The following is a 27,317-nucleotide window of genomic DNA, read 5'->3' as shown; positions in this document are numbered from 1 at the left end:
CTCACAAGGGGTCTGAGGATCTCATCTCGGTACCTAATGGCAGTCAGGCTACCTCTGGCGAGCACATGGAGGGCTGTGCGGCCCCCCAAAGAAAATGCCACCCCACACCATGACTGACCCACCGCCAAACCGGTCATGCTGGAGGATGTTGCAGGCAGCAGAACGTTCTCCACGGCGTCTCCAGACTCTGTCACGTGCTCAGTGTGAACCTGCTTTCATCTGTGAAGAGCACAGGGCGCCAGTGGCGAATTTGCCAATCTTGGTGTTCTCTGGAAAATGCCAAACATCCTGCACGGTGTTGGGCTGTAAGCACAACCCCCACCTGTGGACGTCGGGCCCTCATACCACCCTCATGGAGTCTGTTTCTGACCGTTTGAGCAGACACATGCACATTTGTGGCCTGCTGGAGGTCATTTTGCAGGGCTCTGGCAGTGCTCCTCCTTGCACAAAGGCGGAGGTAGCGGTCCTGATGCTGGGTTGTTGCCCTCCTCCACCTCTCCTGATGTACTGGCCTGTCTCCTGGTAGCGCCTCCATTCTCTGGACACTACGCTGACAGACACAGCAAACCTTCTTGCCACAGCTCGCATTGATGTGCCATCCTGGATGAGCTGCACTACCTGAGCCACTTGTGTGGGTTGTAGACTCCGTCTCATGCTACCACTAGAGTGAAAGCACCGCCAGCATTCAAAAGTGACCAAAACATCAGCCAGGAAGCATAGGAACTGAGAAGTGGTCTGTGGTCACCACCTGCAGAATCACTCCTTTATTGGGGGTGTCTTGCTAATTGCCTATAATTTCCACCTGTTGTCTATTCCATTTGCACAACAGCATGTGAAATGTCTTGTCAATCAGTGTTGCTTCCTAAGTGGACAGTTTGATTTCACAGAAGTGTGATTGACTTGGAGTTACATTGTGTTGTTTAAGTGTTCCCTTTATTTTTTTGAGCAGTGTATATATACACATACATACAAATAATAATTATTACAAAATTTAAAATATAGAACTTGCAGCAGCACTATCAAGGTTCTTATTAGCTATTTCCAGCCTTAGCTGAGATGACGAGTAAATAATTCGTTTTTAGATTTTACAGCACCTTACACAACATGCATCTGCTCATCTCCCTAATCACCCTAATCACCTAATCAACAATCTGGTTCACTCTGTCCAATTTGAAATATAGTTGAGTAGTGGAGACCAGAGTCTATCAAACTTGGGCTGTCTCTTGCGGAGGTCATAAGTGAGCTTTTCAAGAGGGAGAAAGTCAACAATCTGGTCAATCCACATTTTAAATGTAGGAGAGGTATTAGAGGCCCACAATAGAAGAATACATTTCTTAGCAAAGTATGTGATGGTCATAAGCAAATTTTCTCTGTCAGGATCAAGAACAAAGTCCTGCTGGGCATTAAGAAGATAGATACACGGGGTCATATCAAACTGTACATCTAGTATTTTCTGTGCAGCAGTATGTATAGATTGCCAAAATCTGTCAATCTCTCTACAGCTCCAAAATACATGCATAAAGGTTCCACTTTCAGAGGTACATCTTTTACAGTTAGGAGAAATGTCTGTTTTCATTCTATGGAGTCTCAAGGGAGTGTAATAAAATTTGTACAAAAATTTGTAATTAGATTCTTTCATTTTTACATTAGTAGAGGAGCAGTATACCCTGTCGCAAACCTCCGGCCATAACTCATCACTGATGGTCAGACCAAGGTCCTTTTCCCAGATTATTTTCAAAGGAGTAAAGGAGGAGCCTCCTTTCTCAGAAAGGAGTCTATAGATATAAGATATTTTGCCTTTAATGAATTGTGCTGTGACAAGAAGGGTTTCAACTTCATTCAACTGAGTTCTAAACCTCCTCTTGGAAGTAAATGAGGAAATGACATGTCAAATTTGAAGATATTTTTAAAAATGGGATCTTGGCACATTGAATTCACTGCAGAGCTCCCGAAAGGATTTCAGTGTAGTGGTCTTCTGATGAAATAGGTCTGAAAAGGTCCTGATTCCTAGAGTATGCCAAAGATTAAAGTTGGCGTCCCTCAGGGCTTTTGGCAAGTCTGGGTTGCCTACTATAGGCGAGTGAGAACATATTTGGGAGGAAATGCCCAGGTATTTCTTACAGTCCTTCCATGCTAGTAGGGTGCTGTAAATCACAAAGGTTTTGGCTATGTTGCCCACTTCACTAAAGTTATTAATGAATATAATTGAGCTTAGTGGCAATGAACCACAGGATTGGGCTTCTATCTGAATCCACATTGACTCTTGTCTGTTTGTGATCCATGTTAGCATGTTGTGGATTTGGGCAGACCAGTAGTACAATTGAAGGGAGGGAAGGGCAAGACCGCCCTTAGATTCAGGTTTCGATAGAGTGGAGAACTTGATCCTAGGTTTTTTATTGCCCCATATAAATTTGGTGATGCTTTGGTTAGTTGTTTTGAAAAAGGAAGCTGGGAGATCGCATGGGAGCATCTGAAATAAATAGTTCAGTCTAGGGAGGATGTTCATACGGATGACATTAATTCTTCCTACTAAGCTAATTGGGAGGGAGATCCAGGTTTGGAGATCGTTCTTGATTCGATCCAGGAGAGGAAGAAAATTATCCTTGAAAAGCCTATTCAGATCTGGTGTTATGAATATCCCAAGGTATTGAAACCCCTGTGTCTTCCATTGGAATGGACATAGTGTCTTCATAGAGCTGGTGAGTGTAATATTGAGAGGGCAGACAGTGGATTTGTTAAAATTGATCTTATAACCTGAAAAAGTGCCATACTGAGCAATTGTGTCTAAAATGGGAGGAAGGCGTAAAGCGAAATCTTGTGCTGCAGGCCGCCTGCAGAAACACCTATAATACTTGGATTGCTCCTTATCAACTCTGCCAGAGGCTCCGCCCCCAACAAGTAGAGCAGGGGGGACAGCGAGCACCCTTGTCTTGTGCCCCGTCCCAAAGGGAATCTGTCAGAGTTCAGTCCGTTAGTAGTCACCATGGCATTTGGATGAGAGTATAGTGATTTGATCCATTTAATAAAGTTTGGGCCCATATTGAACTTTTCTAAGACTGAGAACAGAAAGCTCCACTCCATCCTGTCGAACGCCTTCTCAGCATCCAGTGAAGCCAGCAGGACAGGGGTCTTCTGTGCGTTTACTTGATCAATAATATCAAAAAGACGGCGAATGTTATCAGAAGAGTATCTGTCTCTAATAAATCCAGTTTGGTCCGCTTTTATTATTTTGGGAAGAAGAGTGTTTAGTCTTTTGGCGAGCAATTTGGTAATTATTTTGTAGTCGAAATCCAACAAGCTTATGGGCCGGGAAGGAGGAGCAGGATAGAGGGTCCTTGTCTTTTTTGAGCAACACTGTAATGCGAGCTGTGTGCATTGAGTCTGGGAGAACTCCGTTTTTGCAAAAATCCTCCAGCATTGGAATGAAAATAGGGCTAAGCTGGGGCCAAAAAGCTTTGTAGAACTCTCTGGGGAATCCATCTGGGCCTGGGGACTTGTTAGGTGGCATGGAGGTAATTGCCTCCAGGATCTCCTCAGAAGTGAAGGGGGAGTTGAGATCTTCTTGGTCGGTCTCTGATAGTTTAGGTAGCGAGATTCCCTCTAGGAAGGAGTGGAGTTCTGCCTCCGTGTGTTTTCTCTCAGAGGTATATAGTTTGCAGTAAAAATCATGAAAAGTTAAATTGATCTTTTTTGGGTCATATGTGACCTCGTCCTCTGCTGTTCGGACAGCCATGATTGTACGCTCTGACTGCTCTTTTTTTAATTGATAAGCAAGCAATCTACTAGGCCTATTGCTATACTCATGGTATTTCTGTTTAGTAAAGAAAACTTTTTTTTTTATCTCCCGAGTATAGTCCAACTTCAGTTTGGCTTTGGCTGCTTTAAGTTGACTCCAGGAGGTGCTGTCTGGGGATTGTTTATGTACTTTTTCACAGCGTTCCAGCTCCCTCTCAAGATCTAGCCTGTGTGCTTCCATTGCTTTTTTCTTAGAGGAAGCATATGCAATTAGGTGACCTCTTAGTGTGGCTTTAGCAGCGTTCCACATTGTGGCCGGAGAAACAGGAGAATCTTTGTTGTCTTGTGTGTAGTTGTCTGTCCATGTAGTTACCAATGTATGGAATGCTTCGTTTGATAGCATGGAGGTGTTGAATTTCCAGCTCTTTGACCTCGGGATGTTTTTGCAGAGGTCAAAGCGGAGGTGGACAAAGGCGTGATCCGAAAGCGCTATGGGTCCGATTCTACACGTGGCTGAATTTATGAAACTCTTTGGGATAAAAATGTAATCTATACGGGAGTAGGTGTTATGGACATTAGAGTAGTATGTATAGTCCATAGATGAGCTATTAGTCTCTCTCCATATATCTATCAGTCCCATCTCTTTAGTAAGAGAGTTCAACATCTTTGCAGATCTAGGATTTGTGGTGGGGACTTGAGATGATTTGTCTAGGGTTGGGTTAAGGGTACAATTGAAATCTCCAGCCAGCACTCCAAAGGAAACACAATGCTCATTGAACAGGGTTATCATTTTCGACATGAAAGCAGGAGTATCTGTGTTAGGGGCGTATATGTTTAAGATAGTAATTGGTTGCCCATACAGTGACCCAGTTATCAAAATAAATCTGCCCTCCGGATCAGAAATGTTTTTGTCAATTATGAGTGGAACATTCTTATGGATAAGTATGGCTGTACCTCTACTGTTGGATTTGAAAGATGAGAAATACACCTGTCCCAACCAAGCTCTGCGGAGTTTGGCATGTTCAGCATCACAGAGGTGTGTCTCTTGTAATAGCGCGATGTCTGCTTTTTCCTTTTTTAGAGCACATAGTATATTTTTCTGTTTTATTGCATGACCTAGACCATGGCAGTTCCATGTCAATAGATTTAAGGTACTAGTCATCGTCATCGAACAGTAATCGAACTTTAGTGCAAGTCATCTCTGGGTAAAGGTGGATAGTAGTTACAGCTGCGTTCACATAAAAGGAAAATAAATGGTTTACATAAAATAACAATCTCTGAACACCGCAGCCGAGTTCCCAAACAACTCGACATATCCCGTTGGATCTATTACCTCCCCGCTCAGTCACAATTCTGTGTTCCAAAAAAAACAAAAACGGGAACAGTTAGCAACGCACAACGTCTCCCCCTCCCCCAAAGAAATACCTCATCCTCTCCGCCCCGCATTGAGTAAATGACAACGTAGCCCCCGTCCAGACCACATTAAAATAGGGAGAAAATAAAATCAATAGCCCAGCCTACATATAGTAGGCCTAGGTTGTACTATGGAGCCTATCCCTCTCAGCTAAAGGAACATAAATATAGATTAGACGGCTATAATGACATTTAGCTGGGCGGGTGGGTCTTTGGATATCGGCTATATGTTGTCTTACCTCCTTTAGTAATAACAGTAATCGCATTTAGTCATTGGTCCATTTCTCATTGACCGGGATTGTCTTTCAAAAAACGTTTTGCCTCTTCGGGAGTTTTGAAGTGTCGCAGGGCTCCTTGGTGAAGAATCCTGAGCTCGTTTGGGTATTTGAATCCCCTAAAGATGTCTCGGTCAATGGAGTATTTCTTCACCTCGTTCAAACTCTCGGCGCTTTCGACGTATTCCAGCTGACAGGTCCTGGTGTAAGGTGAGTTTGGCGTTTCCCACTGTAATGGTGTTGGTTTTCGCCGCCTGTAGGACTCGTTCCTTGTCGGTGAATCTCAGGAAACGTATGGTGATTGGGCGCGGTGGTTGTCTGGCTGCTGGTGGGGGCCTCAGTGCTCGGTGAGCTCTCGAGTTCTATGGGCCTGTCGGTGGACAGGTGGAGCCACTCGGGAAGTTTGTCTTGCAGGTAGCGGATCAGTGGCATGTTTCCCTCTTCTTTTTCGCCCAGATTTAATAGAACACAATTATTCCTTCGCCCCCTGTTTTCCAGGTCCTCTGTTTTCTCTTCCAGCTGCTCAATTCTTTTTTTAGCATATGCTATTGTTTCCATGGCGTCTGTCAATAAGTTTTCCGTGGATAGGATTCGCCCCTCTGCCTCAACCATAAACGCGGGGCGCCTGGACATCTTGTTGTTGATGTCAGGCAAAGCATTTTCTAGAATTGTCACCTTGCCCCCTATCGCACTAAGCTGAGAGTTAATGGCATCTAATTTAATGTTGAGTTCTGTACGTTGGGATCTCAGCTCAGAAAGGATGCCGTCGACAGAGTGCGAGGTTGGCATTCGTTGGGCCTCGGGGGGGAACGGGTCCTCTTGCTCATGGCTAATGGCGCTAGCTTTTTCTGAAGCTAGCTGCTTCTTGGAGGCTTTTTCCGTCGCTAATGCTCGAGTCCGGGTGAAAATGTCACCTGTAGTGTCGCCTTTTGTAGCCGCCATGACTTTTTGACTAAAGCTAAATGAGTTTAAACTTGAAGTGGAGGTAAGATTAGGAATTGGAAACTACTTGTGCGGAGCTCCTAGTTCATGCGGCCATCTCGTTCAGGGGTCACGTGATCCCTGAGCAGGCCTTTCTAATCGACCTGGCCCGGGTATCCTGGAAGGATATTAACCTCATCCCATCAGTAGAGGATGCCTGGTTGTGCTTCAAAAGTGCTTTCCTCTCCATCTTAAATAAGTATGTCCCATTCAAAAAATGTATAACTAAGAACAGATATAGCCCTGGTTCACCCCAGACTTGACTGCCCTTGACCAACACAAAACACCCTGTGGCGTTCTGCATTAGCATCAAATAGCCCCCGCGATACGCAACTTTTCAGGGAAGTCAGGAACCAATATACTCAGTCAGTTAGGAAAGCTAAGGATAGCTTTTTCAATCATAAATTTGCTTGCTGTAGCACTAATTACAAAAACTTTTGGGTCACTGTAAAGTCGGTGGAGAATAAGAGCACCTCCTCCCAGCTCCCAGCTGCCGACTGCACTGAGGATAGGAAACACTGTCACCACCGATAAATATACGATCATCGATAATTTCAATAAGCATTTTTCCACAGCTGGCCATGCTTTCCACCTGGCTACCCCTACCCTGGCCAACATCTCAGCACCCCCTTAAGTAACTTAAGTAACAGCACCCCCCCCCCCTCCGCCCCGCTTCTCCTTCATCCAAATCCAGCTGATGTTCAATCTGGACCCTCTCTTTGTAAAATGATCAGATGAAATTGTTGCAACCCCTATTACTATTCAACCTCTCTTTTGTAAGGTCTGAGATCCCCAAAGATTGGAAAGCTGCCGTGTTCATCCCTCTCTTCAAAGGGGGAGAAACTCTAGACCCAAACTGTTATTCACCTATATCTTCTTATGGCTGAAGGGGCAGTATTGAGTAGCTTGGATGAAAGGTGCCCATTGTAAATGGCCAGCTCCTCAGTCTCAGTTGCTAATATATGCATATTATTAACAGAACTCATATGGCAGGCAAAAACCTGAGAAGTTCCACTTCCTGTTTGTATTTTTTCTAGGGGTGCCATATTTTCAACCAAGGGCTTATTCAAAATACAGAGACTTGTGGATGGGTTTTAACTTCCTACGGCTTCCACTAGATGTCAACCTCTCTTTTGTAAGGTCTGAGATCCCCAAAGATTGGAAAGCTGCCGCGGTCATCCCTCTCTTCAAAGGGGGAGACACTCTAGACCCAAACTGTTATAGACCTATATCCATCCTGCCCTGCCTTTCTAAAATCTTCGAAAGCCAATTTAACAAACAGATAACCGACCATTTAGAATCCCATCGTACCTTCTCCACTATGCAATCTGGTTTCCGAGCTGGTCATGGGTGCACCTCAGCCACGCTCAAGGTCCTAAACGATATCATAACCGCCATCGATAAAAGACAGTACTGTGCAGCAGTCTTGATCGACCTGGCCGAGGCTTTCAACTCTGTCAATCACCGCATCCTTATCGGCAGACTCAATAGCCTTGGCTTCTCAAATGACTGCCTCGCCTGGCTCACCAACTACTTCTCAGAGTTCAGTGTGTCAAATCAGGGGGGGCCTGTTGTCTGGACCTCTGGCAGTCTCTATGGGGGGGCCACAGGGTTCAATTCTCGGGACGACTCATTTCTCTGTATATATCAATGATGTCGCTCTAGCTGCTGGTGATTCTCTGATCCACCTCTACGCAGACGACACCATTCTGTATACATCTGGCCCTTCTTTGGACATTGTGCTAACAAACCTCCAAACGAGCTTCAACGCCATACAACACTCATTCCGTGGCCTCCAACTGCTTTTAAATGCAAGTAAAACTAAATGCATGCTCATCAACCGATTGCTGCCCGCACCCTCCCACTTGACTAGCATCACTACTCTGGACGGTTCTGACCTAGAATATGTGGACAACTACAAATACCTAGGTGTCTGGTTAGACTGTAAACTCTCCTTCCAGACTCACACTAAGCATCTCCAATCCAAAATGAAATCTAGAATCGGTTTCCTATTTCGCAACAAAGCCTCCTTCACTCATGCCACCAAACATACCCTCGTAAAACTGACTTTCCTACCAATCCTGGACTTCGGCGATGTCATTTACAAAATAGCCCCCAACAATCTACTCAGCAAACTGGATGTAGTCTATCACAGTGCCATCCGTTTTATCACCAAAGCCCCATATAATACCCACCACTGCGACCTGTATGCTCTCGTTGGCTGGCCCTCACTACATATCTGTCGCCAAACCCACTGGCTCCAGGTCATCTAAGTCTTTGCTAGGTAAAGCCCCGCCTTATCTCAGCTCACTGGTCACCATAGCAACACCCACCCGTTGCACGCGCTCCAGCAGGTATATTGCACTGGTCATCTCCAAAGCCAACACTTCCCTTGGCCGCCTTTCCTTCCAGTTCTTTGCTGCCAATGACTGGAACAAATTGCAAAAATCTCTGAAGCTGTAGTCTTATATCTCCCTCTCTAACTTTAAGCATCAGCTGTCTGAGGAGCTTACCGATCACTGTACCTGTACACAGCCAATGTGTAAATAGCACACCCGACTACCTCATCCCCATATTATTATTTACCTTCTTGCTCTTTTGCACCCCAGTATCTCTACTTGCACATCATCAATTGCACATTCTATCACTCCAGTATTAATGCTAAATTGTAATTATTTTCGCCTCTAGGGCCTATGTATTGCCTGCCTCCCTACTCTTCTACATTTGCACACAGATTTTTCTATTTTCCTTTTCTGTTATTGACTGCATGTTTGTTTATGTGTAACTCTGTGTTGGTTTTTTTGTCGCACGGATTTGCTTTATCTTGGCCAGGTCGCAGTTGTAAATGAGAACTTGTTCTCAACTGGCCTACCTGGTTAAATAATGGTGAAATAAAAAATGTATTTAAAAAAATTGTATTTGGTACAAATGATTCCTTAAGTTCAAGACCTCAGCTAAATCTGGTAATGAATGGTGTGGCTGTTGAACAAGTTGAGACTAAATGACTTGGCGTTACCTTAGATTGTAAACTGTCATGGTCAAAACATATAGATTCAATGGTCATAAAGATGGGGAGGGGTCTGACCGTAATAAAGAGATGCTCTGCTTTTTTGACACCACACTCCAAAAAGCAAGATCTGCAGGCTTTAGTTTTGTCTAATCTTGATTATTGTCCAGTCGTGTGGTCCTTTGCTGCAAGGAAAGATCTAGTTAAGCTGCAGCTGGACCAGAACAGAGCGGCATGTTTTGCTCTTAATTGTAATCAGAGGGCTGATATAAATACTACGCATGCCAGTCTCTCTTGGCTAAGAGTTGAGACTGTTTCTTATAAAAAATAAGTGATGCAGTCAATGTGTTGAAAACCCCAAATTGTTTGCATAGTCAACTTACACACAGCTCTGACACACTTATCCCACCAGGGGTCTTTTCACAGTTCCCAAATCCAGAACAAATTCAAGAAAGCATACAGTATTATATAGAGCCCTTATTGCATGGAACTTCCTTCCATCTATCCATCTCATATTGCTCAAATAAACAGCAAACCTGGTTTCAAAAAACAGATAAAGCAACAGCTCGCAGCACAACGCCTCTCCCCTATTTGACCTGGATAGTTTGTGTGTATGCACTGATATCTAGGCTACGTGTGCCTTTAAAAAATGTTATGTAATTCAGTCCTTGAGCAGTTCTTGTCTATTGATGTTCTGTATTATGTCATTCTGTATTATGTTTCATGTTTTGTGTGGACCCCAGGAAGAGTAGCTGCTTCTTTTGCAACAGCTAATGGGGATCCTAATAAAATCAAATAAAAACTCAAGGCACATCAGAACTTCAAAATTTAGAGGGCCACACATGTTTTACTTATTTCTACCAGGTTTAAGAGTGTTGCCTGGAGTCGTTCTTTAATCATGTCATTCCATGGGCTTTATAGCTTCTGGTAGAGGCTTCTCTGAGGTATAGATCTAAGACACCGGTGCCCCCTGTATATAGCCCCGCTGTTGTTATTTACTGCTGCTCTTTCATTATTTTCTTTCTTAAAACTGCATTTCATTGTAAGGAATGACTGTTGTATTCGGTACATGTAACAAATATAATTCGATTTTGAAGACCAGCTTAACTACATGAAATCCTTCCCCTATCCAGTACAAACCAGACTGACCTTGGATCAGCATCTAAGGGAAACTTGATGACATACACACAAGGGTTTTAGACAGTTGAGAAACACAAAACACTAAATTGTCCCCTTAACATTTGACATATCAAGTTCAAAACAGCACAAGACATGTTAGGCTTAAGTGTTAATAAAGTAGAGAGGTTAGAATGATGGTCTCATATCAAGATAAAAGTAAAATACCGTTGTGTTTCACTGAGTATCTTCCTTGGTCTGGTCTTGATGCCGTCTAGTGTCAGCAGAAAGATTGTTGGCACACACACACTGACTGCCTCTGGAGGGAAATGTGACATTACTCATTACTGGAAGGTTGATAGACAGGAAACTACAACCAGTGGGGTATTATGTAGAAATACTTTGAAGTACAACGTCAGTAGTTTTTTGTGTAGTTTTTTGTGTAGTGAACTTTTACTTCACTACATTCCTAAAGAAAATATTGTGCTTTCTACTACATAAAAAAGTACTCGTTTCATTTTGAATGCTTATCAGGACAGGAAAATGGTCTAATTCACACATTTAAAGTGAAAATCCCTGGTCATCCCTACTGCATCTGATCTGGTGGACTCACTAAACACAAATGCTTTGTTTGTAAATGATGTGTTAGAGTGTGCCCCTGGCTATCCGTAAATTTAAAAAACTAGAATATTGTGCGTCTGGTTTGCTTAATATAAGGAATTTGAAATTATTTATACTTTTGATACTTAAGTATATTCAAAACAAAATGTATTTTCAGCAAACTTAACATATTTGTATGAACATAACAAGATTCAACATCTGAGACATAAACTGAACAAGTTCCACAGACATATGAATAATGTGTCCCTGAACAAAGGGGGGGTCAAAATCAAAAGTAACAGTCAGTATCTGGTGTGGCCACCAGCTGCATTAAGTACTGCAGTGCATCTCCTCCTCATGGACTGCACCAGGTTTGCCAGTTCTTGCTGTGAGATGTTACCTCCCTCTTTCACCATGGCACCTGCAAGTTCCAGGATATTTCTTGGGGGGGAATGGCCCTAGCCCTCACCCTCCGATCCAACAGGTCCCAGACGTGCTCAATGGGATTGAGATCTGGGCTCTTCGCAGGCCATGGCAGAACACTGACATTCTTGTCTTGCAGGAAATCATGCACAGAACGAGCAGTATGGCTGGTGGCATTGTCATGCTGAAGGGTCATGTCAGGATGAGCCTGCAGGAAGGGTACCACATAAGGGAGGAGGATGTCTTCCTTGTAACGCACAGCGTTGAGATTGCCTGCAATGACAACAAGCTCAATCCGATGATGCTGTGACACACCGCCCCAGACCATGACGGACCCTCCACCTTCAAATCGATCCTGCTCCAGAGTACAGGCCTCAGTGTAACGCTCATTCCTTCAACGATAAATGCGAATCCGACCATCACCCCTGGTGAGACAAAATCACGACTCGTCAGTGAAGAGCACTTTTTGCCAGTCCTGTCTGGTGCAGCGACGGTGGGTTTGTGCCCATAGGCAATGTTGTTGCCGGTGATGTCTGGTGAGGACCTGCCTTACAACAGGCCTACAAGCCCTCAGTCCAGCCTCTCTCAGCCTACTGCAGACAGTCTGAGCACTGATGGAGGGATTGTGCGTTCCTGGTGTAACTCGGGCAGTTGCCATCCTGTACCTGTCCCGCAGGTGTGATGTTCGGATGTACCGATCCTGTGCAGGTGTTGCCACCGCGAGGACGATCAGCTGTCCGTCCTATCTCCCTGTAGCTCTGTCTTAGGCGCCTCACAGTACGGACATTGCAATTTATTGCCCTGGCCACATCTGCAGTCCTCATGCCTCCTTGCAGCATGCCTAAGGCACGTTCACGCAGATGATCAAGGATCCTGGGCATATTTATTTTGGTGTTTTTCAGAGTCAGTAGAAAGGCCTCTTTAGTGTCCTAAGTTTTCATAACTGTGACCTTAATTGCCTACTGTTTGTAAGCTGTTAGTGTCTTAACGACAGTTCCACAGGTGCATGATCATAAATTGTTTATGGTTCATTGAACAAGCATGGGAAACAGTGTTTAAACCCTATGAACTATGCATATGAACTAACAGGTTATAGAGCAAATTACAATTATCACAACACACAGGTTTCATTTTTTTCCTGGATTGGCTTCCCCAGTGATTTTACCCACGCACCTCTGCTGGAAGTAGGCCGAGCCTACTAACTGCTCTGTGACAGGACCCATGAAAGCTATTTTTTCACCAAGATCCATACTGTAGCCTATAGTTGCTTTCACCTATCCAACTACGTCACGTCAGTGGTTACTTCAAAAATGGAGGAAGAAGGGTACAAAAGGACGTTATAGAAATTCAGTCAGATCTCAAATGTTGGATGATGTGCGTATTGTTCTCTAGGTATTATTGAAGCACTGTTGGAGGTAGAAACACAAGCACTTCACTGCACCTGCAAGAACATCAAAATCTGTGTACACGACCAATCAACTTTGATTTGGTTATGAACAATGCTTGTTTTTTAATTCAATTAGGCCTACAGCAAGGCCTAAGGTATTAGGCTTAGTACATTTACGTCATTTAGCAGACGCTCTTATCCAGAGTGACTTACAAATTGGAAAGTTCATACATATTCATCCTGGTCCCCCCGTGGGGAATGAACCCACAACCCTGGCGTTGCAAGCGCCATGCTCTACCAACTGAGCCACACGGGACCATTTTACAACCTATTTTGTGATAATTGCTCTATAACCCGCTAGTTCCGCCATATCTTCATAATTCCCTGTGTCGTTTTATTGTCTCGGCTTTATGCCTAAATATCACGGAGACAATAAAACGACACAGGGAATTCTGAAAAGATGGCGGACTGAACACGGTAGATCACCTCGAGATAAAAAAAAAACGTTATATTCCATATCGGTAAATTAGACAAAATATTAGGCACTTCACAAACGGGTGGGTTATAACCTTCAATCTGGATAAGATCACAAAACAAATAAGGCTAGAGAAAAGTATCGACAAATATTACGAAAACAAGCAACAACCAAACATGACGGATAGTAAAACAAGGGAACCAATCCCGAAAAGAAAACAAGACTCTTCGACAGATACAGACGACTTAATATTTTCACCACCGGGAATGGTAAGGGTGGAAACCGATCTGTTAAAAATCAATAAATGACAAACTGGGCATACTTGAATTAGTCAGTTAGTTAAAGGAGTTGAAGGCAAGCATCGAGATGAGTGACGAAAAAGCTGCTACATTGGAGAAAGATATACACAAGCTAAAAGTGACAGTCAATAAGATTGAAACCGATGTTAATAAACTTAAAAATGATAAAATCTTTCTGAGAGAAGCCTTACTTGACAGACTAGATCCATGAGAGAAAATCAGGTACTTACTGGTGGTATCCAATAGAAAGAAGAAGTTCCTGAAGGTGTAGGGAGTTCCTCATGCCCCGTGTTCACTAGCAGATGGTACCCGCTTCCCATTCACCTTTGGACGGCGTGGGAGGTGGTGAAAAAATATTAACTTTTCCCAACTTTTAATGCAAATCACCAGCGGTGAAATAAGTATAGCCAGTTATAATAAATGGTGAAATAAGTAAAGCCAGTTGTAATTGTAATGGCTTAGCAGATCATTAGAAAAGGCGGTCAATATTTAACTGGCTAAAATAGAAGGAATATAATAAATATTGTTTACAGGAAACTCATTCAACAATTTTTGAAAACATTTTGTTGAAAAAGGACTGGGGGGGGCGAAATATATTTCTCCCATGGGCAAAGAAATTCAAAAGAGGTGATGATATTAATTAACTGTAATTTTGATCCAAATGTGCAAATTGTCCAAACAGATCCTCAAGGTAGATGGATGATTTTAAATATGTTATTGGCCATAAACAGATATGGCTTATTAAACCTATACAGTCAAAATAATGATGATCCACGCTTCTTTGAAAATATATAAAATAATTGATCAACCCTTCAAGCAACACAAGACTCTTTTATTATGGTGGGAGATTATAATACGTTTTTTTACTGAAACAGGATCCAAGTGGTAAATATAAAGATCCAGTCCATTACACTTCCGTGTCGTGATGTAGAAATTCTAGCTAAATGCTTAGCACATAGAATTAAAAATGTTTTGTCAGATATTATTCATCCTAATCAGACAGGTTTTTTTTATATGGACAATACATTGGAGATCATATAAAACAAGTACTGGAAACAATAGAACACTATGAAATATCTGGGAAACCAGGCCTGGTATTCATAGCCAACTTTGAAAAGGCCTTTGATAAAGTACGACTGGAGTTTATATATAAATGCCTTGAATATTTCAATTTTGGAGAATTTCTTATAAAATGGGTTAAAGTTATGTATAGTAACCCTAGGTGTAAAATAGTAAATAATGGCTACATCTCAGAAAGTTTTAAACTGTCAAGAGGAGTAAAACAAGGTTGTCCACTATCGGCATATCTATTTATTATTGCCATTGAAATGTTAGCTGTTAAAATCAAATCCAACAATAATATTAAGGGATTACAAATCTAGGGCTTAAAAACAAAGGTGTCATTGTACGCTGATGATTCATGATTTCTTTTAATTAAATCCACAATTAGAATCCCTCCACAGCCTCATTGAGGATCTACTTTTTCTAACCTCTCTGGATTAAAACCAATATATGATACATTTATGATACTATATTATGTATTGGATCACAAAAAAATAAATAATAATTACATTACCATGTAGTGTACCAATAAAATGGTCTGACAGGATGTGAACATACTCGGTATACATATCCCGAAAGAAAGAAATTATCTCTACACTCTAGACTCCAATACATTTGAATAGAAAGTTGGCAAAAATAGCAAAAATAAAATAACCCCGATTAACTCTGTAGTCATATCACAGTTTAACTATTTGCTTATGGTTTTGCCTACACCTAGCGACCTGTTTTTTAAAATTATTTGAGCAAAAAATATTCAATTTTATTTGGAATGGCAAGCCAGACAAAATTAAAAGGATTTATTTATATAAAGAATATGAATTTGGGGGGCAGAAATTATTAAATATTAAAGCAGACCTCTCACTAAAGGCATCAGTCATACCAGAGTTGTACTTTTATCCGAACTGGTTCTCTAGCAAATTAGTAAGTATGTCTCACCCCATGTTCAAGAATGGCCTTTTTCCCTTTATTCAGATTACAAACGCTCACTTTTGGTTATTTGAAAACGAAATAATCTCCAAAACATTGTTATTTTTTAAACAAGCCATAGAAAGTTTGTTACAATTTCAGTTTAATCCAGGAAAGACACAACAAATAATAGAACAAATATTGTGGTTAAACTCAAATATACTCATTGATAAAAAAATAAATCGATAACGTTTAAAAAAAACACGTATAGTCTTTGTAAATTATATCATAAATAGGACTGGTGGAGTTATGTCACACATGCAGCTAACACATATATATGGAAATGTCTGCTCGACCCAAAATTACAACCAACTAATTGCAGCATTACCACAAAAATGGAAGGGGGGAAAAGTAAGGAACTTGTTTGTCAGCCCTACATTAAAGACGAAAATTGGTTAAATAAAATTGTGATGAATAAAATATATACCAATTTCATTTAAGGACCAAAAAATTGACAGCTGTGCCATATAAACTCAGCAAAAAAAGAACCGTCCCTTTTTCAGAACCCTGTCTTTCAAAGATAATTAGTAAAAATCCAAATAACTTCACAGATCTTCATTGTAAAGGATTTAAACACTGTTTCCCATGCTTGTTCAATGAACCATAAACAATTAATGAACGGCAGGTCCATGGTGACCATCAAAGTTTTTCATTGTTTTTCACTATGGTAACTAAAAAAAACTATGCAAAATCCTTGGAACCAGAAGTTGTTCAGTGGGGAATAAGCCCCACTATGAGCTTTTGAATACATCCAAGCAGTCAAAAACAGTACTTTCGATTGAGTACGCAAAATTGTAATTCCCTGACCGGGAATCGAACCCGGGCCGCGGCGGTGAGAGCGCCGAATCCTAACCACTAGACCACCAGGGAAACAACACTTTTAACACCAACAAGTGACATCACATATATTACACAAAGTACAACTTTGTGCGAATGGGCAGCAATACTAACTTAAAGTACTCACACTTGGCTTTTACGAGGGAAGAGGGGAGCACACGGTGAGCAAAACACTCTGCAGTAGCGGTGTGAGGGTAAAATCACTGGGGAAACCAATCCATTGTGATTATTGCGTTTGCTCTATAACCTGTTAGCTCATATGCCTAGCCACCGTGATATATACGCCTACGGCCGAGACAGTAAAAAGTCACAGTGTCAGAATAAATTCAACGCAACATCTGTCTGGTGAAGTCCACAAAGCACTTTTCATGTAACAAACCTCCTACAGCATGGTCAAGCAAATTAATGTTTCTGACATTTTCAACAGGGCACCGGAAAGCTAACAACACGTCTTCAATAGTCCAAAGCAGCCCTGTAGTACCCCCGAGCGTCTGCACCTTTGCTCTACCGACTTTGTTAACATGAAGAAAAACAGGTAACATGGCCATCAAAGTTGTTCATAGTCATTCACAGTTAATAAGGGGAAAAACGATGAAAAAGCCTTGAAACCAGAAATTGTTGAGTGGGGAATAAACCTATGACTTTTTAAAATAATCACACTTTTAAAAAAAAAGTGTATTTTCAGTTAAGGGGGTCAAAAATATGTTCCCTGACCGGGAATCGAACCCGGGCCGCGGCGGTGAGAGCGCCGAATCCTAACCACTAGACCACCAGGGAAACTATAAACTTTGGAGAGAAAAGCGAAATAATAAAGCTGTACTTTGCCATAGATATAGGGCAAATACTGTCTTGATAGGTCATCATGTTAATTATTAATTAAAAGGCACGAGCGATATCCTATGCTCTTGCTTATGCTGGTGTGTCTGTTTGCAGTAGAAATGTCCTTTAGCAAGTAGCTAGAGATAGAGAACAGTAGCTAGAGTGTATACACTTCATTTTATTGTTCTATCTATTAATCTAATCTGCTCACTGTGATTAAAATGTATATCATTTATGCTTATTAAATACAAACTTTCCCCTTTATTTTCACAGCAGACATGGAGTCCAGCTTCAGAAAACTGCCAAAATTGAATCCTTGTCTTAAAGGACAGTAAGGATTCCAGGAGTTACAGGACAAAAACTACTAAAAGAGCATGGAGCAGGGCTGTCTCCAGACAAAGTGGTGGATTCAGCCAGGAGGGCTGTACTGCTCAGAGGTGGCAACCCAGCAAGCAGAGCACATTTGCTGGGTCTGCATAAGATGCAGTTTGGCCTTTATAAGGAGCAGACCTTCAAGTGGATAGTTGAAAGTGTGCTGGGCTGGGTATTTGGTGGCATCGATGCAGAAAGAATCTGCCTCTCAGCCAGCAAGTAGTGATTTAAAAAACCATGCTAATAAAATGGCTTTCAAGAAAAACATGGAGCTCTTCCCTGAGGGCTGGGAGGCTATCCGGATTAAGTCCAACATCCAGCCATCTACCACCCAGCCACCCCCCCACCACGCAAAGACCAGATGACCACTGGTCCCACTTCCCAGAGATCCTCAACATCCTCACTCAGGCCATTGCTGGTTGGAAAACTACACCCCTCCCAGAATCTCGATAGGACAATAAGAAAGGTGATTGAAAGGAAGACGGATAACATTACTAAAGAGATCGATGTTAAGATAGGAACGGTCTTGGAAGCAATAGCAGTCCATTCAGCTGAACTACAGAGGGTTGTCAAGCGTGTGGATGAGGCAGGAGGAAGAATTGCTACTGTGGAAACTTCAACTACATCAATAAATAAAGGCAATTGAGAAACAGGTGCGCGAAATGGCGGAGCACATTGACGACTTGGATAATCGAAGACGCAGATGCAATATCCGTGTTGTGGGACTCCCGGAAAGGGACACGTTCAGTATACATTTTCGAGGAATGGATCCATGGCTACTAAGGCTGGTCGTGTGAAGCTGGACAGAGCCCATCGCTCTCAAGAACCGGAACCGATACTCGGTCTCAACCAGCGCCCAAGGCCAGAGGTTATAAAGTTCCACAACTTCACCCACAAGCAGTGCATCATGGATGTGGCCAGACGCATCGGTTCTGATGGTTGTCAAGGTCCAAGGGTCTCATTCTTCAATGATTATTCCACAGCGGTTGTACGGAGACGCATGGCGTTTGATGAGGTGAAGGCTCGACTCAAGATAATGAATATGGACTACGCACTGATGTACTCAGCCACATTGAAGATGATGGTCAACGGATCGCCTAAAAAAAACTCTACACACCTGAAGAGGCTGCTGTGTTTTTATTGACTCTCTCGGGTAAATAACTTTAAGCTGCACCTCCGCAGCATTGGACAACTTTTTTTATTTGAATCTGATCATGAAGCAGTGATGTGAGTTCAAGTGCTCCTTGTTCAGTAATATTCGTATGTTTTATCATTTTTCTTGCCTAAGTAACTGCCACTATAGCTCAGACTAGTGTTGCCAACTGTCCCGTATTAGCCAGGATGTCCCGCATATTGGGCTAAATTGGTTTGTCCCATACCTGAGCTCCCTTGTCCCGTATATCCATCCAATCACAGTATAGCGTAAACGCGCCAATTCCGGCAAACTAATTTCTGTTGTTGTTCGGTCGGTTTGACATATCAAGGAAATATGGATAAACCTGCAAAAAAGAAAAGACTGCAACTACAACAAACAATGGGAAGCAAAAAAAGACGTGAGTTAAGGCTGTCAGTGGTGACAGTGACAGTGACTCGGCGCCAATTCAGAAAAAGGTTTCTGTACTTTATGCCGTCAGGAATTCTCAATTGGCCATGGAGGGGAGAGTGACCTAACTCGGCATGCATCCACAGAAATGCACAAGGAGGCCACGCTAGCTAAAGGTGCTAGCAATATCGGCGCATTCTTCGTGACGTCTACTGCGGAAAATGATTATCTGCCTCCTACGGAAGGTGATCCCGTGTATTTCTCAGTTGCCAGTGATGCCTCAAACAAGGGAAATATATTCCAGTGTGCGTCAGATATTTCTCTGTGTCTGATGGAGTTCAGTGCAAGTTACTTGACTTTTATGAAGACAGTGATGAAACTGCAAATGGCATACATCAAGCTCTGATAAACTGTCTGGAAAAGCATGAACTGGATATTAGACACATCACAGCCTATGCAGCAGATAATGCCAATGTCAACTTTGGAAAACACCACTCCGTTTACCAGTTATTGAGCAGTGACAACAATCGCATTCTGAAAGCTAATTACCCAGCTCATATAACTCATAATAACTTTTGCCTTTCCAATTGAAAAAGACTATATATACACTGTATATTCATTCCCATTACACCATACCCACACCACCGTGTCACTGTGCACTGGCACGCCGCCCTTTGTTCCTTATTTGGTAGTGAGAAAGTTGGCAACCCTAGCTCAGACTGAGATCTTGTGTGAATCTATGTTGTTGCCCAGGCTTGCTTTTAGGTGGAAGAGCCTCAATCTTCTTTTATTGATTTTCATTTCCATATATATAAAGGATGAGGCTATAGATTGGCTATGCGGGCTGAAGAGTCTACATTGGAGAGTTGAAATCCCCTGCATGTTAGCTAGTGGGAAACCCCCCTTCTGGATCTTTACATGTTTAATTTTCGGGTTTAGTATAGTTCCGGTTCAGGGTTCATATCGTTTGTTTATGCTTGGTGATATTGAGGAGAGTTCAACACATGGGAAAAGGTACCATCCCATCTTTACAGTAGGATTCTGTCTGGATATTGGTTGGTCAAAGTGCAATGGCAGGTAACAGACTGCGTGAATGTACATGGAACATTAGAGGGAGCCATAACCCCATAAAACATATTTTTTTTTCACCTTTATTTAACCAGGTAGGCTAGTTGAGAACAGGTTCTCATTTACAACTGTGACCTGGCCAAGATAAAGCAAAGCAGTGTGACACAAACACCAACACAGAGTTACACATGGCTTCAAACACTCTACTCAACAAATTGGATGCAGTCTCCCACAGTGCCATCAGTTTTCTCACCAAAACCAAATAAACTCTCTGAAAGGTATTGTAAACTCTTTCAATTTAAAAAATTGTTCATATGTGAGAATATTACCCTTGTCGAAAACATCAAGAGCAAAGTCAATATTCCTCTCATGCCAGCTGGGGTAGAACAATGACTTACTTATTCCTTACAGTTGTGTCTGAATTATTCCACAAAAGAGCTTTATGTGGGGAAAAATTGTGCAGGAAACATATTTTCCAGGCCATTAATAAAGTTTGTTGGTGAGACCTGTGCTGGGTATTTTTTGGCATCGGTGAAGATTGACGCCAAAAAACATGCTGCCAATCAGATGACTTTGAAGGAGTACCTGGAGGTTCCACCCCAGCATCGAGGAGGAAGTGCAGTCAGCGCAAGCGAACACTGAATTATTTCAATCGGCGAGCGAATCACTTTAGTCGTACAGGTAAGTCGTAGCTATTACTATTAGCTATCAAACCGTTGTTAATATATCTTGATAACCACATCGGCAAAATATGCTCACTGATAGTTGACACGAAAGTAACTAGCTAGGCAGCTAACGTTACTCATGCTTAACTTGCGCGTTACTGTACTATTAGCTACTTTTACACACTATTAGCTACTTTTACACTAAACCTATTAACGTTAGCTACCGTAGCTATCAAAGAGTTTATAAACCTACTAAATCATCTTTGGTATTATTGGGCAGTGGTGGATAATTATTTTAAAAGTAAAGATACTTTAAAAGAAAATGACTCAATTGAAAGTGAAAGTCACCCAGCAAAATACTACTTGAGTAACAATTAAAAGTGAAAGTATTTGGTTTTAAATATGCGTAAGTATCAGAAGTAAATGTAATCTCTCAAATATACTTAATGTATCAAAATTTCAAGTTCAAGTATAAATATTTTCAAATTCCTTATATTAAGCAAACCAGACGGCACCATTTTTTTTATGGACAGCCAGGGGCAAACTTCAACACTCAGACATAATTTACAAGTGAAGCATGTGTGTTTAGTGAGTCCGCCATATTGGAGGCAGTAGGGATGACCAGGGATGTTCTCTTGATAAGTGTGTGAATTGGACTATTTCGGGGGGCACTCAAGATGGCGGGCTGAGAGGGTGTAACATTACTAGCTGAGGAACAATTTTAGGGTTTTCTCACAGCTAAAATCAAAGAGAGCGCAGATGACATCATGGATTTGGTGGAAAAGAACACTATCAGTATCGTACTATTAATGTAGTTTTTGTAGGGTTTTTGGATAAACGCCCCAAATAAGGTCTGTGATAAACACAGGCTTAGGAGATCTTCTACATTTTTTTCTGTGAGATAATCTTCATGAGCTAACGTCACTTTTTGTGAAATATGAAGCATTTATGTAATACAAAAAGCACATAAAGCACAAAGACTTTATAATTTACAAATGTCATGCTAACTGACTGATATTATCTCATAGAACAAAACATATATAAGATCTCTTAAGCCTGTGTTAACCTTAGACCTTATTTTTCAGCGTTTATCCCAAAACCCTATTCTTTCCCCATTTAATTTTCCTATTAGGAATGGCTGAATGAACCAGAGGTATCTAATTTTCTGATTTTTAGGACTACAAGCTTGCGAGCTCTATTGAGGCTGCTATCAGTCTCTGGCCCACACTCCCGTACAGTAGGTGGCGGTATTGCACCAATAACATTGGATGCCAACCACTGTAAAACCCCACCGAAGAAGAGGAAGTACAGTGGCGGGAGTGGCCAAAGATAGAGCTAGACATTTTTTTTATTTTTTTACTTCATGGCTTCAACGAGAGGGGGCAGTCGTTCTCCCCTAAACAGTATCAGTCAATGCATTTTGAATGTGACCCATTCTTGGAATTTCAAAAAACTTATTAGGAACAAGGTAGGTTTTATTCATGTTTAAAATATTTTATATCATGAACAATCTTTCTCTCTCTTAAGGTCCACCATGCAGAAGTTGAGAGAGAATAAGACTTTGATTACAGAGATCCTGTCTGCGGAACCTGACTTCATCCTTCAGCATGTGCAGCAGGCGAAGATAGTGAATCAGCGTGAATACAACAACCTACATGTCGCTGGTCATCCCCCAGAGACCATCATCATCAATCTTCTGGATAAAGTGATGAACAAAGGAACGGCAAAATGCCTTGACTTTGTGACCCTGCTGCAGGAACCAAATATCACAGATACCTACCCTAGAATGAAGGAAGTATTCAACAACAACCTCACAGCACCCAGTGACCCATACACAACCTCCAGTACAGGTACTGCACACTACTAGCTGTGCACCACAAGTCTTTCATTGTTCACTGGCACATCCACCAGTAGACTACACTACATGTCAATTTACAGATCAATCAACATACATTAGCAACGGTCATCAAAATTCTTATAAGGTTTTAAAAACAGTTATATTAAATGCAACAGTTGGACAATGAGTGAAGATACTCCAAACTTTTAGAATTGTTAAAAACCTATCAGATATTAACTGAATTATAGCACATCAAACATTTGACTGTTTTTATGGATCTGGGTGGGAATTCAGGTATTACATTTGTTGTAAAATGTCAATTTTTTTCTTAGGATGCACTCATATATACATGTTCCATTTTTTTGGTAAGATTTTATTTAGGTTAGACAATAGAAAATTGACATAGACAGAAGACAACTTAACATTTCACAGACATGGCTCCAATAAACTAGACATGACGTTGGCTGGGACTTAATGCCCAACCTTCGACATAAAGAATAAGAAGAAAGACAAAAACACCAACTCAGACGTACATACATTTCAACAAACATTAATGACACCGTACTTGCTCAGACCTACATGTTCCCAACATATCCATACCCATCTTGTTTGTTCTCGTAATATTTTTTTCTATTTTTTTTATCCTTTGGATATTTCTGGTGCTTGTAATACTTTATGCCATATGGGTTGAAATTGTGCTAATTTGTTTCTCTCTGTTACCAATCTTTTTTGAAATATTTCAATAATAATTCATTTGATTCTCCCACTGTCTTAACGATGGGAGGATTATTTGATTTCCAGTTAAGTCAACTTTTCAAAGGATAAAGTTAAGAGCATTAACAACTTCAAGAAAATGAAAGATTCTACAAGAACCAATATCACTCCCTAAACATACACCCCTACGGAACAATCCTTCCTGTACAATAACATGCTGCTAATCAGTACTGTCAGTTAGCGTGGCTCTGCTTACTCATATTGTCTGTAGTAAGGGACACTAACACATGCTAACGGGTTTTTCCAGATACTACTGGCTAGGCGGTTGGAATGAGCAGTGAGGTAATTGCAGCAATCCCGTATGCTTTCATTCTTAGCTGAAACAAAACCTAACAAATCATCACAACTACACAAAACACAATAAAACTAAACTGCTCAAAACACAACATTCACAATACTACTCACAACCCAACTGAGCACCTCAGACCACCACCAACTCCAGTCAAGCCAATGAATAAAACATATTTTTCTTTTTGCACTACAAAACACTCACAAGGAACATAGAGCTTTTAACCTGTGTACACAGCTCTGAGTTAAGTAAGTGTTTGTCTCCTGACTACGCAGTGTGTGTATGCATTTTTGTGCTTAATCCCATGGCTTTTCTCTGTGTTTCCAGGTCTGTCAATACCGAATGACCAGCGAGCCACGTGGTCATTGCTTAATCATCAACAATGTGAACTTTAATGAAATGAAGGAAAGACAGGGATCAGACAAAGATGAGGGTAATGTAACCAATGTGTAAAACAGTTCTAACATATGTTACATATTGTTGTTACATGAACATTGATCTTGTTCCTCTTGCCTCAAAACATCCTGGTATTGTAAAAGGGACATATTTATGTGGCTTGGTTTAGTGTTTGTCTTGAAATTGTTTTGTGTGTGCTTTTCCTGTAGAGGTCCTGAAGGATGTGTTCCAGTGGCTCGGATTTGAGGTGACTGTACTCCTAGACCAGACAGCAGTGCAGGCCCGCGAGGGATTGAAGAGGTTTGGTAACGAGACGCATGGCGACGCCTTTGTCTGCTGCGTACTGAGTCATGGTGGCAAAGGAGTTATCTATGGCACAGACGACGAACCCATCTCCATCAATGACCTCTTTTCACCCTTCAAAGGCACCAACTGCTCCACCCTCATTGGCAAGCCCAAGGCCTTCTTCATCCAGGCATGTAGGGGGAAAGATACCCAAGCTAGAGTGCAGTTGGAGGCAGACACAAATCCAGGTCACCAGATCTACATTCCAGCTGATGCTGATTTCCTGTTTGCCATGGCCACTGTTGAAGACTACTTCTCGTTCAGAGACCCAACCAGTGGGTCCTGGTTCATCCAGACTCTGTGCAAACAGCTCAAACAGGGCTGTCCCAGGTGAAGCCTGATTGAATATGTGCTCTAGAGCACCAATTCTGGCGGGTCGCGTCGGGAGGTTTTGAATGGCTCGCTGGCATCTGAGTAAAAACAAAAAGTTTATAATTTTTTTATGAAAAAAATACTAGTCTGAACTTTAAACCAGGTTTAAAAAGTCTGTAGAAATTATAATGAACTTACATTTTTTTGTAATTTAAAGTGGGTTTTTGGGCGACCTGACCAAATTCACATAGAAATGTGAGTTATAGATCTATCATTCTACTTCAAAGCAAGTCTAAAGCGGTAGATCTGTTCTATGTGCACTATTTCTATGCCCCCCATTCTTTTTTTTTGTTACGTCTTTTATTTTCGGTTAGGTACACAATCTTCAAAGACCTGAAACAACAATAATATATATAAAATATATTTAAGTGGTTTAGATGGTGCAATGATTCTCTATAATCTTATTTTGTCACAAAAACTGAAATTAGGCTAACTATTAGAGTTTTAGCAACCAGGAAATGGCGGAGCGATTTCTGCATAGTGTAATTGTAATCTCGGAAAATGTTTTCTTCTTCACAGTACTTTCAATATAAAGCTATTAGCAGCGCTATTTTGGTTGATTTTTGTGGTCTCAAACTAGTGAGTTTATTAACATTCTTAAAGAATATGGGCAAAATGTTATTATTGACAACGAAAGAGGTGGGAATGTTTTTCCCTATAATTGTAACATTTACTATCAATATAGCATTAAAAATAGTTTTCCAGATTGTATTTTAGAGATTTATTTCTCGCGATACGAATATTGGGTCGCAAATGAAACAGCCTGGTACAATTTCTGTCCCGAGGCCAAACCATTTGAGAAACAATGCTCTAGAGGAGGCTAAAATATTCTTACATGGCCATGACCTAAACAAAGCAGATGTTTAGTAGGAAAGAGCTGACAATACAAAACTGACCATATTCTACAGAATAACAGTGTTATTCGGAACTCCAGTCTACACACTGTCAGGTGTAAACCAGGGACGTGTCTAGTTAAATAAAGGCTAGAACAAGATTACCATAAAATCTATTAGCTCGCAGTGAGCAAGTCCCCTGACTAATCAGAAATGAATGCATTGCTGGCGACGAGAACTGTATATTTTATGGGCGCTGTACGTTGTCTTTACTGGGTGTTAATGTCTTCGTTGTCTGGTATGCGTGTGTCTCCTGCTCTCTCTAGAGGTGATGACATCCTGACCATCCTAACACAGGCAATAGACAAGCAGACAGTTCTTATTGGGCAGTTTCCCATTGAAAAAATCCTGTCTATGTAAATTGGCGTTCCCTCTCACGTGAGCATGCCAGAGATTACCTAAGAACTGTTAGCTCACGCGGGAAAGCATGCGCACACGAGTGCTTGACCTTGACCATTTTTTTCCCCAATGGTAAACAACCTTTATTAGACATCTTCATTAAACACCATCTTTGACGATGCGCTATGACCCAACAGCCTCAAGACCCAGAGGTCACATCCTGTTGTCGTGGTTACTGTGGTGTTTTATGTTTGTTCTGAGCTGATCTGCTGCTTGGTGTTGAAATGAAATGTTTTATGCCTTGTAATATTTTTTCCTTTTATAGTGGGGAGTTTAGGTAGTTTCGTGCTCGTGGGAATGATGCGTTCACGTGCTAGTCGGAAATGGGAAAATCTGAAATTTCCAACTTGCAAACTGGTGGTGAGCTAGCTAACATAACTAATAATAAAGTCAACTAGCTTGCTTAACATTGACATATGGTCAAACTGGCTACATTCTCCATCTTGGTACGGTTGTAATTGTCCAAAACAGATTTGTCATCTTCTGGTTCAAAAGGTAAAAAGTCAGTGGTGATACATCAATTTGGCAACAAGATTTTCTGAGTTTGCCACTTGGAGGGTTGGTTAAATGAAATTTCCCACTGGGAACTAGGAGCTTCCGATAGCACGTGAACGCAAATCCAGCAGATATACCAAAAGTCCAGTGGCATTGCTGCATCTCAATCAAGTAAACTAGGCTAGATTAAACCAAACTATTAATGTATTTGATATGTGAAGAGTTCAGAATCACCATTCTTTGTAAACAAGTGGATTCTCATAGCAAGAACAAAGTAATTGATAAACACATTGCTTAAGCTTGACTTTATTGCATGTTCTGACTTAATCTTCTTTCCTTATTTGGGTTATTTTTACAATCGTGTTCTTACCTGCCTTTCACCTTAACATTTTATACCTGAAAATAAATATTTTAATCAGTTGGTTGCTGAAGTCTTATTAAATCGCATTCTCCTCAGAATTAGAGACATCTTGT

At 41.3% G+C, this 27,317-nt stretch overlaps 1 protein-coding gene, 2 non-coding genes and 1 pseudogene across 9 annotated transcripts in view; 1 reads left to right on the top strand and 3 right to left on the bottom strand.

Moving 5' to 3' along the window:
- The window catches only part of LOC139559769 (uncharacterized), a 30,918-nt gene extending 16,872 nt beyond the window's left edge, over positions 1-14,046 (bottom strand). For 5 of the 7 annotated variants that reach the window (XM_071376114.1, XM_071376112.1, XM_071376111.1 and 2 more), the window contains exons 1-2: positions 13,942-14,041; positions 10,756-10,846 (exon numbers count right to left, since the gene is read on the bottom strand). Coding sequence is in view for 2 of the 7 variants with exons in the window: in XM_071376109.1 (XP_071232210.1) it covers positions 10,756-10,844; positions 13,942-14,031 (179 nt within the window). In the remaining 5 variants the exon portion in view is untranslated. Of the gene's footprint in view, positions 1-10,755; positions 10,847-13,941 lie in introns of all 7 variants that reach the window. The other 2 variants (XM_071376109.1, XM_071376110.1) reach the window with 2 other exon arrangements.
- Positions 14,047-16,537: 2,491 nt separating this feature from the next.
- trnae-cuc (transfer RNA glutamic acid (anticodon CUC)) lies at positions 16,538-16,609 on the bottom strand. The gene has a single exon. It is a non-coding gene; the product is annotated as a tRNA-Glu (tRNA).
- Positions 16,610-17,281: 672 nt separating this feature from the next.
- Positions 17,282-17,353, bottom strand: trnae-cuc (transfer RNA glutamic acid (anticodon CUC)). The gene has a single exon. It is a non-coding gene; the product is annotated as a tRNA-Glu (tRNA).
- Positions 17,354-20,937: 3,584 nt separating this feature from the next.
- LOC139559766 (caspase-8-like) lies at positions 20,938-27,264 on the top strand (annotated as a pseudogene).
- The last annotated feature ends 53 nt before the right edge of the window (positions 27,265-27,317 follow it).

This window comes from Salvelinus alpinus, chromosome 30 (assembly GCF_045679555.1).
Source record: "Salvelinus alpinus chromosome 30, SLU_Salpinus.1, whole genome shotgun sequence".
NCBI classification, from domain to species: Eukaryota; Metazoa; Chordata; class Actinopteri; order Salmoniformes; family Salmonidae; genus Salvelinus; species Salvelinus alpinus.
Note: the sequence above shows the minus strand (reverse complement) of the source record. Positions and strands in the feature narration are given on the sequence as shown.